Genomic DNA, 13,032 nt, shown 5'->3' on the forward strand with positions numbered 1-13,032 from the left:
ATCAGTAATTAGCCTTGCAGGAGACCAGATGATAACTGTCAGATCTGGGTGCTGAAGCACAGGATGAGGTTAATCACACCTCCACACAGCTTTCCTGGCAGCCTGGGCTCCAAAGAAATGAGTATCAGTGAATGCTCTCCAGCTGAATCTACTTAGAGAAGGAAGAGTGGAGATGAGATTAGACACACACATTGTTTAACCTGGGAACAAAGGGTAGAATCTGGAAAACTACTTGTCAAGGTGTCTTCAAAAATTAGCATAGTACATACAACTGTACTGCCAGAGGGGCTGTTTCTTATCCCATCTGCAGGCCTGTGTGAAATCCTTGTGATGAAATTCTCAGCCCCAGGGAAACAGTGGCTTTCAAGATTTGTTACAAGCTTGAAACTCAGCTCAGCATCATCAAAATGTGCGAAGAACTTTCAAGGAAACGCGGGCTCACTTATGGCTGTGGCACTGAAACAACTGAAATTGGCTCTGGCTGATCTTTGCTTTCAGCACGAAGCTGATGCCAAACTAAACCATCCAGTGATGGTGGGAGCTGTGCTCAGACACAAACAATTTCCCAAGAAGGAACAGACTTTCTCTTCTCTTCATCCAGTAAAGTGCAGAGCAATCCCATTAACTACACTGCGTTAGCTCTGGATTTTCGGTGGCAGAAATGAGACCCAATCATTAACAGAAATTATATTTCTGTGCACGTGAGACAAGCCCCCGATTTTTTCTTTTAGTGACAGTCAAGTACAACTAATATAATGCTCACAGACAATGCATAAAATGTAGTTTGGTACCATCCACTGTGCCCTCAGATGCCTAGTCACCAGGGCAAATGATACTTTCCTTTATTACTGAAGTTTCACTTCTCCCTCTCTGGCTGTGAGTAGAATGAAATGGAGCATGTAATGGAACGTCATATTCACAGATTTCATTCTGGTATCAGCTCCAGGTCTGTACAGAATCTCAAACACTAACCACAGCTTTTCACATGCTCACAAACGCTACAAGAAATTGCTGAAGGCACTCAAATCCTGAAGTTTAAAGGAGATGCCCTGAATTTACTCAAACAAAAACTGTTTACAGCTGCAAAATAATTACCTGCTTGCAAATAATCACATTATTTTTAATAGTTATTATATGGAAGAGATTATATAAATTGGGAGAAAATATCAGCTTTCTGTAATACCCACCTGCTCTAAATACACAGTTACACTTTTAACTAAAATTGAAGAGCCATTAAAGCCACTTTTTGTAGGTGCTTAGGTTTCTAATTTGCAATTACATTAATTGGATTTGAATGCCTAAATAGATTCAGAAATCAGGCTTAACATCCAACAACCAGTTAAACAAGATGATGCTGCAAACTAAGGCTGAAACAGGAAAGCTGTTCAGCATTTCCATGGGTAGCTGACGTGGGAAAATTAATTGCACTGGTGTGTCCTACAAACAAATACAACACCCAAGCCACAGTCTTGGAAAAGGCAACAGATCAGATCCTGTCACACGTGTAAAGCATGAGAGCTATCACAGATAATTACTTTTGATAATAAACTGGACTCAGATAACGCCTTGAATTCTCACACCTCAAGCACTTTTCAGGTGTGTTTGGCTGGTTTACCTTCTTATGCTCATGAAATCCTTCAGAAGCACGATGTCATTTTTTTAAGTGACTGCAAAGAGAAGTTAATGGGCAGCCAAAAGTCACCATGGAAAAATCAGAGAAGAGCTGAGAGCACGAGCCTGGACTTCAAACAGCACAAAAACACCTGCCTCAAAACATACTCATTCTGAGCTATTTGAGGATGGCAATTTGAAAAATTATGCCACACGAAAAGCATCTCTGGAAAAGGATGAATTGATCTTTCATGGGACACATTTGCTCTGCCTGAGCTTACCTATCTCCCTAAAACAAAGTTGAGCACTTCTGCAAATCTTAAATAAGGAACTGCAGGATCTAGACATGCAGCCAATGGTGCTCACGAGCCATTAGGATGCCACTATGTATTTTATTGTCTCAGAGCTCTCAGGAAAGCTTGGCAATGGGACTGATATAAGAAGGTTAATAACTGGCAACTCAAAGGGTAAGTAAGGGCAGAAGCAGAGAGAAGAGATGCAGCAAGCACAGGAAAACAGCAAAAGTAGCAGCAACAGACAGTGTGGAACAGCTGGATGGCAACTGGAGGAGAACTGCAGGAGTGAGAGATGAAGCTACCAAAGGGAACTGTTCACCCTCTAGACTTGTGTCTACATTTCTCCACTCCTTATTAATTAATAGGGAGGATGACTGCCTGCTCCAATCAAGATAGAAATAGGGACCATGATTGTCTGCTCCAACCAGAATAGAAAAATAATTTGAAAAGTACCCTATTTCAGGGGAACAGCCACAAAGGCCTGAATCTCACCTTACCTGAGTCAATTCATTTAATTTGTGGCCTGGTATACAAAGTCCTTGCCCTCTAAGATTCAGGTAAAGAGGGTTACATGCTTGCCTCAAAAAACATCCTCGAAAGGAATGTAAAATGGTCCAGATAGTGAATAAAAGAGAAGAAATCTTCAGTCAGCCAACCTGCACAGACTCTGTTAAGTAAGAAGTCTGAAAATATTTCTAAATCCTTCCTTACTCAGTCACCAATATTTTATCATGGTAGCATTTTGTATGGGCTGTGATTAAGTTAAATTTAACAGCAGAGCTTCCTAAAGACTCTGTGTTCTGTCCCAGTTAGGGTTATGTACATTATTAGCAATCATAATGATAACGCTTGTACAGTACATTTCATGTAAAGGTCTCCAAGCATTTTTCAGGGATTTAGTATTAATGCTCTTTATCTGTCAGGGTAATTCAGGACCATTATACATCCTTTGTACTTGTCTATGCTGAGACAGATCAAATAAAGGACATGCCAGGGACCACAATAGCACCTCGATGTCACAGCTGAAAGCACGTGCCAGAGCCCACACTATCACCAGCACATTTCAGTGCAGCATCTGAAAAACCAGCCAATGGGTTATCTGATTGTTATCCAACCTTATTAAGGGAGAAATGAAAATTGAGTATCACATTCTATGCAGACTGAACCCTTATTAGAATCTGTAATGCCTAAAATCCCATCCCAGGTTTAACCATTAGAACACGCTTCCTTTCTTCATTACCAAAAAAGAGAGAACAAGACACCATTAAAAACTCAGGCTCATTATGCCCTTTCCACCTCTTAGCCTTCCTAATACATGCAGGCTCCCCTTTTCCTTCAGATTTGTATGTCTAGAATAAGACCCTTCTTCTTCCAATTATTTCATAGCTGATATTCAGGATACTTCAGATCTGACCAGCAGTTTCTCTACTACCTCCACACCACAAGCCTCACCTCAGCTAATACTGACACAGTCCTCATAGAGCCATAGGATTTGAGCATATTTAAATCAGTTGAAAATATCTTGTTACACGTATTTTTATTTTAGTAAGACCAACCCTTTCCATAGGTAATACAATATCTGGACAGTCCTGCAAATGATAAACTAAAGCAAAGTCATTTAGTGGCTATGGTGTATCTGATATGTCCAGAAAAATCCCAGGTTGGGCTGAGCAGGTAGTAATTTATATGGCACATTGCAGCTTTTTACTGTGTGGTAACAAAGCAACACAGAGTTTTGTGTCATGATCTGGAGGATGGCTCAGAGAGCTATAAATACCTCATCTGCTCAAAGAAAGTGGCAGACGGTCACTGGAACTGAAGAACAGAGCTTTAAAGCTGAAGGGAACTTTTCAAGAGAAAGAATCACAATTTGTAACAATTAATGCAAGCTCCTGTTTTGGAGACAGGTGTTACTGGATGATCTGAGCCCATTTTATATCATTTATATCAGTGTAACATCATCTGCACTGCTGGCTCAGCCCAGTGGAAGGAAGAAGAAAACTCATTTCCCTTTGTCTGTTCCTTGCTCCCTCACCACATTTTCTCTAGAGATCAACCAATCTCTTCTCACTGAGATGCTGGAACACTTCTCAACACTCTGGGGTTCAGTTTTCAATGAGGTGGGGTTTGAAAGCAGCTAAAAACTCTAAGACCACTAATCCCCTTTGAAAGACAAGAGGATTTGGACATTCCCACACAGGTGTCTTCCACTCCACAAATCTGACACATCAGAAAGAGTTTGAGCCACTTGGAAGATCCTCATGATTGTTCCTGAGCATCTTCCCTGGAGGGATTCCCAGGCACAGGGCCGGGATAAGCCTTTCACACGGGTGGGATCAGTCTGATGATGTGACAGCAGGGGGATGCCTGGGCAAAGCCATCATTTCACGTGTCATTTAAGCAGATACTCAACAGAAAGAAGCACTCCTGGCCACCCTCTCACCCTCAGCCACTGATTCCCACCCCAGTGTCACTTCTTTCCCAGCGCTGGCACGAGCACCGTGAGCATCCGAAACGAGCTCAGTGAGGGAGCTGAGCAGGCACATTCCTCATCCCCCAACAAAATAAATGGATTCATTTTCACTCAGCAGCAGAGACAAGGGATGGCAGCTCCCTGTCACTTAGTTTTGAACAGTCACAGAACTGCACGTTAGCAATTGTTTAACACATTAGGGACATTCATCAGCCCCTTGTGGGTTCAGCAGATGATTAAATTTGCTCAACAAGTCCCCTTTGACATTGCTGTTCAGATATTGTTTAGATTTTGCCTCATTTTTTTTTTATGGATATAGACATATTTCTTCCAATAAAGGAAGAGAAATACCCACAAAAAGAGATTATTATCCCTGGCTCTGCAAGAACACATATTCTTTCCCATGAAGCACAAAGGGACAGATTCCTGGTTATCTTCTGTAGAATTTTGAAGTCTCTATTCAGGAATTACTTGGAATTTTTCCATTACAGAGAAGTTTTGTGTTTTATAAGCTTATAGCCTTTCATAAATATAAAGGAAGTGCAGTCAACAGTGACTGTGGCAGCCACGCTGGGATTTTCAGTATGGATGATTACAAAAAAGGCAAATAATGCCACAGAAACCTTATTATTTCTCGAGACTCACATCGGAATGATGAATTGGTAGAATATGAAAGAGACAAATCCAGTAACTTCAACAGCTTTAGGTGAGTTTCAGACAATTCCTGGGAGATGCAAGGCTGTTATATCAGTTCTACATCCAGAATTCATCTTTGCCACGTCTGCTTTTCACACCAGAGACGGCTTAAAATTGTTCCTGTTTCCTTTATAACCAACATCAACAGCACACGGACTGCACTCCACAGTTACTATTACAACTTTTAGTTTTGATAGTGCATTTTTCTGAGTCTGCCCTGGCTCCTGATTACTAGAAGAAAGCAGAAAAAGTACTTTTTTTTCCAAAGTTACTTCATCCCGGGGTGAAAAGTTCAAAAAGATTCCAGTGTCAGGAATGTTGAAACTGAGGGGAAATGACAGGACATGATTTCATCATTTACTATCAAAATGAAATGTTTAGACATTGCAGAAAATAAAAACATACATTTTTACTTTTTATGTTTGCTGACTTAAAGTTTTTTTCCAAGACGGATCAAAATTTTTGGGGATGGAACAAGACAGTTCTGCTGGGGAGAGAAATCACATCATATTGTGGAAAATCATGTCATGATCTTGATCTTCACCAAACCCTCAAGGCACGGATTTATTTTACCATTATTAGTTTAAACCTGGGAGATCACCAGGCAACTGGGATTCTTTATACCCATGTTTTTAAATTTTTGTGTATCCTTGCAGTGCCTCCATTTGGGGGCCCATGCCTTTGACCTGCAGCTGTGAGGGTTTTTCCTTTCCAGCTGAAAATGTGTGTAATCAATGCATCCAAGAATGTGTTGTAAAAAGAGCATCAAATGGACTGCCACTGAAGTACAGTGGGGAAATCTGCAGCACTGGAACTGCCAATGCTAAACTAAGGAGCAGATAAAATCCTGGACTCGATTAGCTTCTCCCTTTGATTTTTTTTACTTTGTCACTCCACTGACTTGAGAAGAATTCAACTTCTCCCTGAAGTGCGCCAGGGTAAGGAAGAAAAGGAACAGCTGTTAAAAGTTTAATGCTTTAAAACACTGTCTGCTTCAGGCTATTTTAAATGCTCTGGCACTTCAGGTTTTGTAAGGTCTGTCACTTGATTAAAAAGATGTTATTTTGCCACTGATAAAACCACACTAAGTGTTATTGAAAGATTTATTAGCCTGCAGTAATATTTTACAAATTGCCAAGTGTGCTGTTATCCCCTCTAATACACTCCAAAGTGAACAGAGCAGAGCAGCTGCCAACCTTTCCCTTGACCAGCACTGACTCCCTCTCGTGTAGCTGTGGCTGCAGCAGTCGCTTTCCAGCTCTACAGGATCCTGGTAAACAGCAAGGAGGGATAAACATTCCTGCTTCGCTTCTCACGCAAAGCCAGAGGGACGAGACTCTGCAGAGCACGAGCACAAACACCAGGCAACCATCCCACGGCCAGAACTGGTTGTAGAGCCTTGGGAAATGGGGATTCAGAGGGAGAGGCCAGACTGTAACATCCTGCACAGCCTCTCAGGTTGTGCAAAGGATGCCAGAAGTAACACCCTCCCTTCGGTTCTGCCCCAGGAATTTGCTTGTAATGCAGGCACAAAGCACACCTGCCTCCCTTTGGCATCCCTGCCTCAGAGCCAGGAGCACAGGATGCTCTAGAAGGAAATAATCTGAAGGTATTTTGTTGGAAAGCCACACAGACTTGGATAACATGCAGATTTTGAATGGGGGTCCTCTAATAAATACACAGTTCAATATAAAAAGGGGACAGAGAGGCTGTATCCTGTTCCCAGTGTTGGCACCACTCACTGTGTGACTTCAGGCAAGTGGCTTCTGGACAGAGTTGAGAATGTGCTGGAATTTTTAGTTAACTGATCAAACAAAATGAACCTAAAGGTGTTTTCATTTCAGGGCAACCAAAATGCAGATTTTCAATTAACTCATCAAACTGAAAACCCAGAGCTCTGGGAAGTTTTGCTTTGGAGACTTCTAGGCTTTGTTGAGCCTTGGAAAAAAATGACCATTTTGAAATGAAAACATCTTTTCAAAATGAAAGATTAGAAGATGTTTATTTTTCCTTTTCCCCCCCTTCTCGATTTAAGAATTTGATCTATATTAACAAAAGACAAGAAAGTCTGCTCACCAACCTCTCTCCTTCCCATGAGGTCAGTAGGAGTTTTAACATCAACTTCAGAACTTTATAGTGCACTGAAATCCTCACCTTAACTTTTCTGTGTCATTTGTAAAACAGAGCCTATAACATCCCTCCATTTTTTGGTCTGGTTACTCTGTCATGCTGGACCAAATAATTTAAGATAACCACTTGGCAATAAAAATATTGTTTCAATGAACTACGTTCTGTCCTGACTTATTCAACCAAGTTCAACCACGTGCAGTTTGGCACAAAATGAGTCAGTGCAGAATTTGGTCCAGTTCTTTAAAGTTCTTTGAAGTCTCAGATGAAAAAAATGAGTAATAAATGTGGACCCTGAAACGAAAGGAAGAATGAGGTATCCTCATTCTGCAAGGAAAATGAGCTTAACCTCCTCATTAATCAACACCAAAAAAACAGGAATAAAAGCTAAGCCACAAAGACATAATCAATCTGTTAGATGCTACTTGACAGGTGCATTGAAAAATAGCAACAATAAAGACCCAAAGAAATATAATCTTAATCTTTATATTGCAATGGGCATTTTAAGCAGATTTTTTTTTCCATTTTATATTCAGTACTCTAATTCCCAGAGAACAGAAACTCTAATTACAGCTGCTTGCTGAAGGCTGGCCAGTAATTATGTATCTTTCTCTTCATTAGATGCCTGTGAAGGAGGCTTGGCCTGAAACAGAGCAGGTAAACTGGAAACCTGGAGACACGTTTTCAATTAAGAGCTCATTTTAAACTGGCAACTCATTTTAATGCTGCTGAAACCTGCCCTCCTACTGCAGAGGAGGGAGCCCAGAAAGTCCTGATCCCTGGCTGGTGACAGCCTGGTTGGACAGATACACAAGTCTGTGTTGGTATGTTCATGTCCTTACATTTAATGACAGATACAGACTTTTACTGCTGTAACCTCTTTGCCAGAGCTAGAGCTGAGCACAGGCTGCTGCAGAGTTATGTCAGACAGAAACCACTACACCAACATCCAGTGACCAGGCCAAATGACTCTGATAAATTACAACTTCAGAAAAGAAAACCAATTTTTTAAAAGGTCTTCCAAATGACACATTTGCTTTCAAAACCTTTTTTTCCAGTTCACCTCCCTCCAAAAAAGAAAAAGTTGCTGGTGAGTTAGTGAGTTCTTAGTCCATTAAATTCCATGACACGAGGACCCCGAATAATTTCTTCTGTTTTTAGATCTAGATTAAGTCCAACAGTTTGCTATATTTGGCAGATTTACCAGATTCAAAAGGGCTTCATAGAAGCAAGAAAAAAGATTTCTATTAATATAGCCAGAAAGACACATTTAATCAGAAAATACCAACATGGTGGCTCTTCAGATAAATAGGAACCCTGAGTAGATTTTAAATGGGAAACATATAAAATGCTGGACTTGGAAATTGCTTATGTTCATCTTGTATACCATAAATTATCATCAAGGAATTACTTAAAAAAAAGTCCAATGAGTGTAAAACCTGCAATTTTTGAGCAAAAAAATAATCTTTAGAGATAGCTCAAGAAAGATCATTTATTCCTCTACTCAGCTTTATCCTTCAGTTACCCTGCTCTAAGTTGTCACTGTCTCGTTAACATGAACCTGTTAATCTTGTAGGGACGTCTCAAAGTCCCAACAGTTCCCCATATGACAGTAACAACCAAGTACCTACACTCATCTGTGCCTAGAAAGGCAAAAAATGTCCCCTAGGAAGAGTGTTTTTGAGGTAATGGGGCCCGGGGAGGCCCTGAGCTCTGTGAATCCAAATTAAAATGAACCATAACAGGCAGAATGCTCAGCAATCCACTCAGCTCTAGGCTAAGGCAAGTTTCACAAAGGCCAAGTCCTCAATAAGGGGCAGTTCGCAAAAGTTAACGGGATAACAGTGATTTCCAGCAGCTGGAGGGGTGGCCTGAAGTATTTGCAATCGTTTTGTGACATGCTGGTTATCTTACAAAAAAAATTCAATTTTGACTTTTATTTGTGGCTGTGTCTCTCAGTTCCCTCTGCTCAAGTGACAGCCACAGGTGAGTTTGAGAAAAGATAAAAGCTGCTGTAGACAAGCCAGCTTTTCTGTCACTCTGCTGGAATATTCTCCACCTTATCTCCCACCATCACCACTGCTGTGTCCTTCCACCCACATGTCAGTCATTAACCAGGAAGAGTGGGAAATACTCAGGATTTCTTACAAGCTTTTAGTAGTAATATTGGGACCAGCTGAAAGCCTTCAAGAAGCACCAGTTTTCTCAAGGGTCCAGTCTGACCCCATGATTTCAGTACTAAAAAGGGACTCAAAGGCATTCCTGCAAGCTCTCACCTCATCACTGGCTAGGAAAGTCCACACTGAGTCAAAACTGAGAGGAGCAGCTTATTATTATCTGGCATTTATCTTGCAGGAAGTTTGGGCTACAGAGCTGTTGTACAGAGTAAATCCACCAGCCAAGTGTCTTAGCCAGTAATTTCCAGTCCATGATTGGTGGCCAACATGCTGCCTGTGAGACACCCTGGTAGCAGTTATGACCAAAGAAAATACCAACAGTAAAGCTAATGGTGTTTGCAATACACCAAATAATTATATATCCAATTACAGGATATATAGAAGAGAGAAGAGATGCAAACTTCTTACAGCTCCTGTTCCAATGTGGCAAACCAACTTCAGAGGAATCACCTCTGTCTCCACAACATCAGCTGTCAATATTCCTGAACCTACACAGCCCATTTAATTGAAAAAGTGAAGGTAGAGTGAACCCTGAAAATACTTCAAAAGTGGGAAGTGTCAGACAATTCCAAGTATTTGACAAGCAGGATGGAAAATGTGTGATTTTGTGTTTGGTTTGTTGCTTCACTGAGCCAATCCACACAGCAATAACAGCAGTAATAAACCTCTCTGTTCCAGCAGTAGAGCAGTTAGGAAGATGAAAGAACTTATCCCATTAGAGAACACCACTGTTTTGCAGGGCCTCTGCCTTTGCGTAATGGAGCAGTATGATCCTACCTTAATGACATCTTCATCTGAGGACCTGCACTCCACAGATTCCAGAAGGTCAGTCACAGTCCCATCATCTTCCACAGAAATCACTTTGACAGGGACAGCCACTGTTTTCCCAGTGAGAATAGCTGTATTCAGGATCTCTGCTTCCTAAGAGAAAAAAAAAAAAAAGGCCCTTTAATTAATATATTTTGCTACTAATTCATTAACACCACCTAGATTCAGCTTTGCTTTAATTCCTAATGGTTCTGCCAAGAAATGTTCCAAGCAGGCAGGAAAGACAAACTTCCTCCCTTCGATCCTGGAACCAAACTCCCAGTTCTGATTGAGGGCTGTTAAGTTTTTGTCACGCCCTAATTGCTATTTCATGGTGCTCATCAAGTGCCAAAGCCACCTGGCACCCGAGGAATGACCCTGCACCACACAAACAAGATGCACCTTGCATTTAGCAGTAGTGAAATCTCCATCCTGAGGAGCTCATCAATCTTGCTGATCACACAAAAAATAGTGTCTTAAATCTTGCTGGTTTACCCAGAAAACTGTTTTCTGAAAGGTTTTCTACACACACTGAAACTCTACAACATTGCTGGACAAAAACAGCGCAGTTGTTAGGGAATAAGTGTGGACTGAGGACAGTCAGAAATCCACTTTGCCTCAATCTCCTGGGTGATCTCTCACAGGTCCCTGCAGTGAGGAAGATTGTCTGCAATTGTCCTTATCTTCCAGCCCACTGCCATCCTGCACAGGGCCTCTGGCTGCACCTTTGGTTGGACACTCAGGCTGGAATCAGCTCCAGCCTCAGAGGCAGGCTTCAGGCTGCCCTCAGGGATGCAGTCTTGGCAAAGTCAACCATTCACAGCCTGCAAAACAGTGACACTCTCTCTCCTGACAGACAACATGTGGTTTTCCTTTGCTCTGCCTCCAAGGGAATTAGTTGGAGTGCCATCGTTCAGGTCCTGCATAAATGACTGTGTGGAATCAGACCCTCTTTGGGTTTTCTAGGACTTATCCCAGATCTTGTTGGGTAAAGGTGGGCAAATACATATCCAAAACTCTTTTTTTACCATTTAATGAGGCTTGTGCAAAGCCATCCTCTCCCAAAAAGAGGAAGGATGCTGAGGAGGGCCTGGGCTCTTTAAAGAAGATGAGCTCTGCCGTGACTCGTGTCTGTCACTCTTGTGACAATTATTGCAAAACGCATTCCTTGTATCTGATTCATCACTTCTAATTTAAAAGTGCTGAGTTCTGATTGTATGAAGAGTGTGAGACTACACAGTGCTCTCTGTTACCTGGGTGTCACCTCAGTCTGGCACCAGAGATACCCCTGAGCTGTGCCAAGACACTCAGAGCACAAATTGCTGCCCCAATCCTTCCACCCCTCATTGCAAGATCCTGCTCGTTCCTGGAAAGGTCTCTGAGCCTTTCAGAACTGTGCCTGAGAACCATGAACAACCCCATAGAACAAGAGGCTCTTGATTTCAGTTGGCTCTTGTGCAATAAAGGCTTCCAAAGCCCCCCAAGTGCTAAATTCTCATTATCTAAATAGCTCACGCTATGAGCTCTGAGACTGACCTGATTTTACTTGTGGAAGACAACAAAGTTGGAACCCAGCTACCAGAAGATGATGATTGCTCCTACTGCCTCTTGGGCTGAAGAGGAGAAGCTGAGATTTCTCTCATCTAAAGGATTCACATCAAAAAGACCTTTTCCTACTACTTAAAGAAACAGACACACTTTTCTTGGACAAATAAAGCAATATTTAAAGAAAGAAAAAAACCCCTTCCTGGTCACTTTTTAGCTGCCTTGCTAATGTTGTCCCATCCTCACCACGATCTTTAGGGAAGGGAGAAAGAGGATTTCACAAAAAGAGAACTTGAGAAGAAAATCCTCTCTCTCCCTCGGCAGAAAAGCCCTGGAGATATTTTGAAATTATAATTCACACAAAGGTGAGAATATCTGCCTGTATGGTAAGGCCCGTCTGTCTTGAGCACACATTTGTTCTCAGGATAGAATATATTATTAAGGCAACTGAGTTCTCAGATTTGCAATTAAGTTTCCAGGTCGATTTTTTTCCCCCACACCTGGGCTTTGCAGCAAAGTTACTGCAGGCAGGTTATTTAGAAGCTTTTTCTACTTTCCTGTAGCTCCTCCACAGAGCTGCACATGGAGGCAGCTTGACAGAACAAGTGCTATTAAGCATCCACTGTAATTACAAAATCCAGGTGTTAGGTCCTGGTTTTGCAAACACTGGGGCATGAATCTCATTTCACTGGGACTGTTTGAGGCCACACCACCTACCTAGACCTGCTCCCCCAAGCAGGCAGAGCTTCCTCCCTCCAGTTGATCCATTACAGTATGACCCTTGCAATTATTTTATAAAGCAAGGGGAAGTTTAATAACCAAGCCTTTGAAACAGTGTGATTAATGAGTTCTGCTTACCAAAGGCAAATGTAATTTCCCCTGGTAAGAGCTGGGAACTGAGAATGATTCTCAAAAGCTTCATGAATTTCTTCTGAGCCTCTGTTTTTTTTTCCAGTGCTAGCTTTGGATATCCTGAATACAGACTGCATCCTAATCCACCTGTTTGTTACCTGTCACTTTATGGAAACACACTTAAAAGCAGGATATGTTGTACCTCAGCTGTGTCACTGCCATTACCCTGTTCTTCTTGGGACCTTTCACAAGGTACACCTAATCCACAGGGAATTTCTGCATGTCCAGAGGCTCAGTTGGCTCCAAAGCTGAGTAACATGGCCTTGGGTCCTGCCCCAGAGCTCTCTGTCTGTGTGGCAGGTCTGTACTTAACCCAACTCTGTAAATAATCACAGCAACTTCAATGACAGCACCTAAAAACAGTGAGATGAGCACATTCAGACCTGAT

The 13,032-nt window shown here is 41.8% G+C and overlaps 1 protein-coding gene across 1 annotated transcript in view; it reads right to left on the bottom strand.

The window, feature by feature from the left end:
- TMEM132D (transmembrane protein 132D) overlaps positions 1-13,032 on the bottom strand; it is a 228,451-nt gene that overhangs the window by 29,737 nt on the left and 185,682 nt on the right. Inside the window, exon 5 of the mRNA XM_027733166.2 lies at positions 10,158-10,301. Coding sequence (XP_027588967.1) covers positions 10,158-10,301 — 144 coding nt within the window. The remainder of the gene's footprint in view (positions 1-10,157; positions 10,302-13,032) is intronic.

This window comes from Pipra filicauda, unplaced genomic scaffold, assembly GCF_003945595.2.
Source record: "Pipra filicauda isolate LSUMZ 115617 unplaced genomic scaffold, ASM394559v2 scaffold14_size4853619_pilon, whole genome shotgun sequence".
NCBI classification, from domain to species: domain Eukaryota; kingdom Metazoa; phylum Chordata; class Aves; order Passeriformes; family Pipridae; genus Pipra; species Pipra filicauda.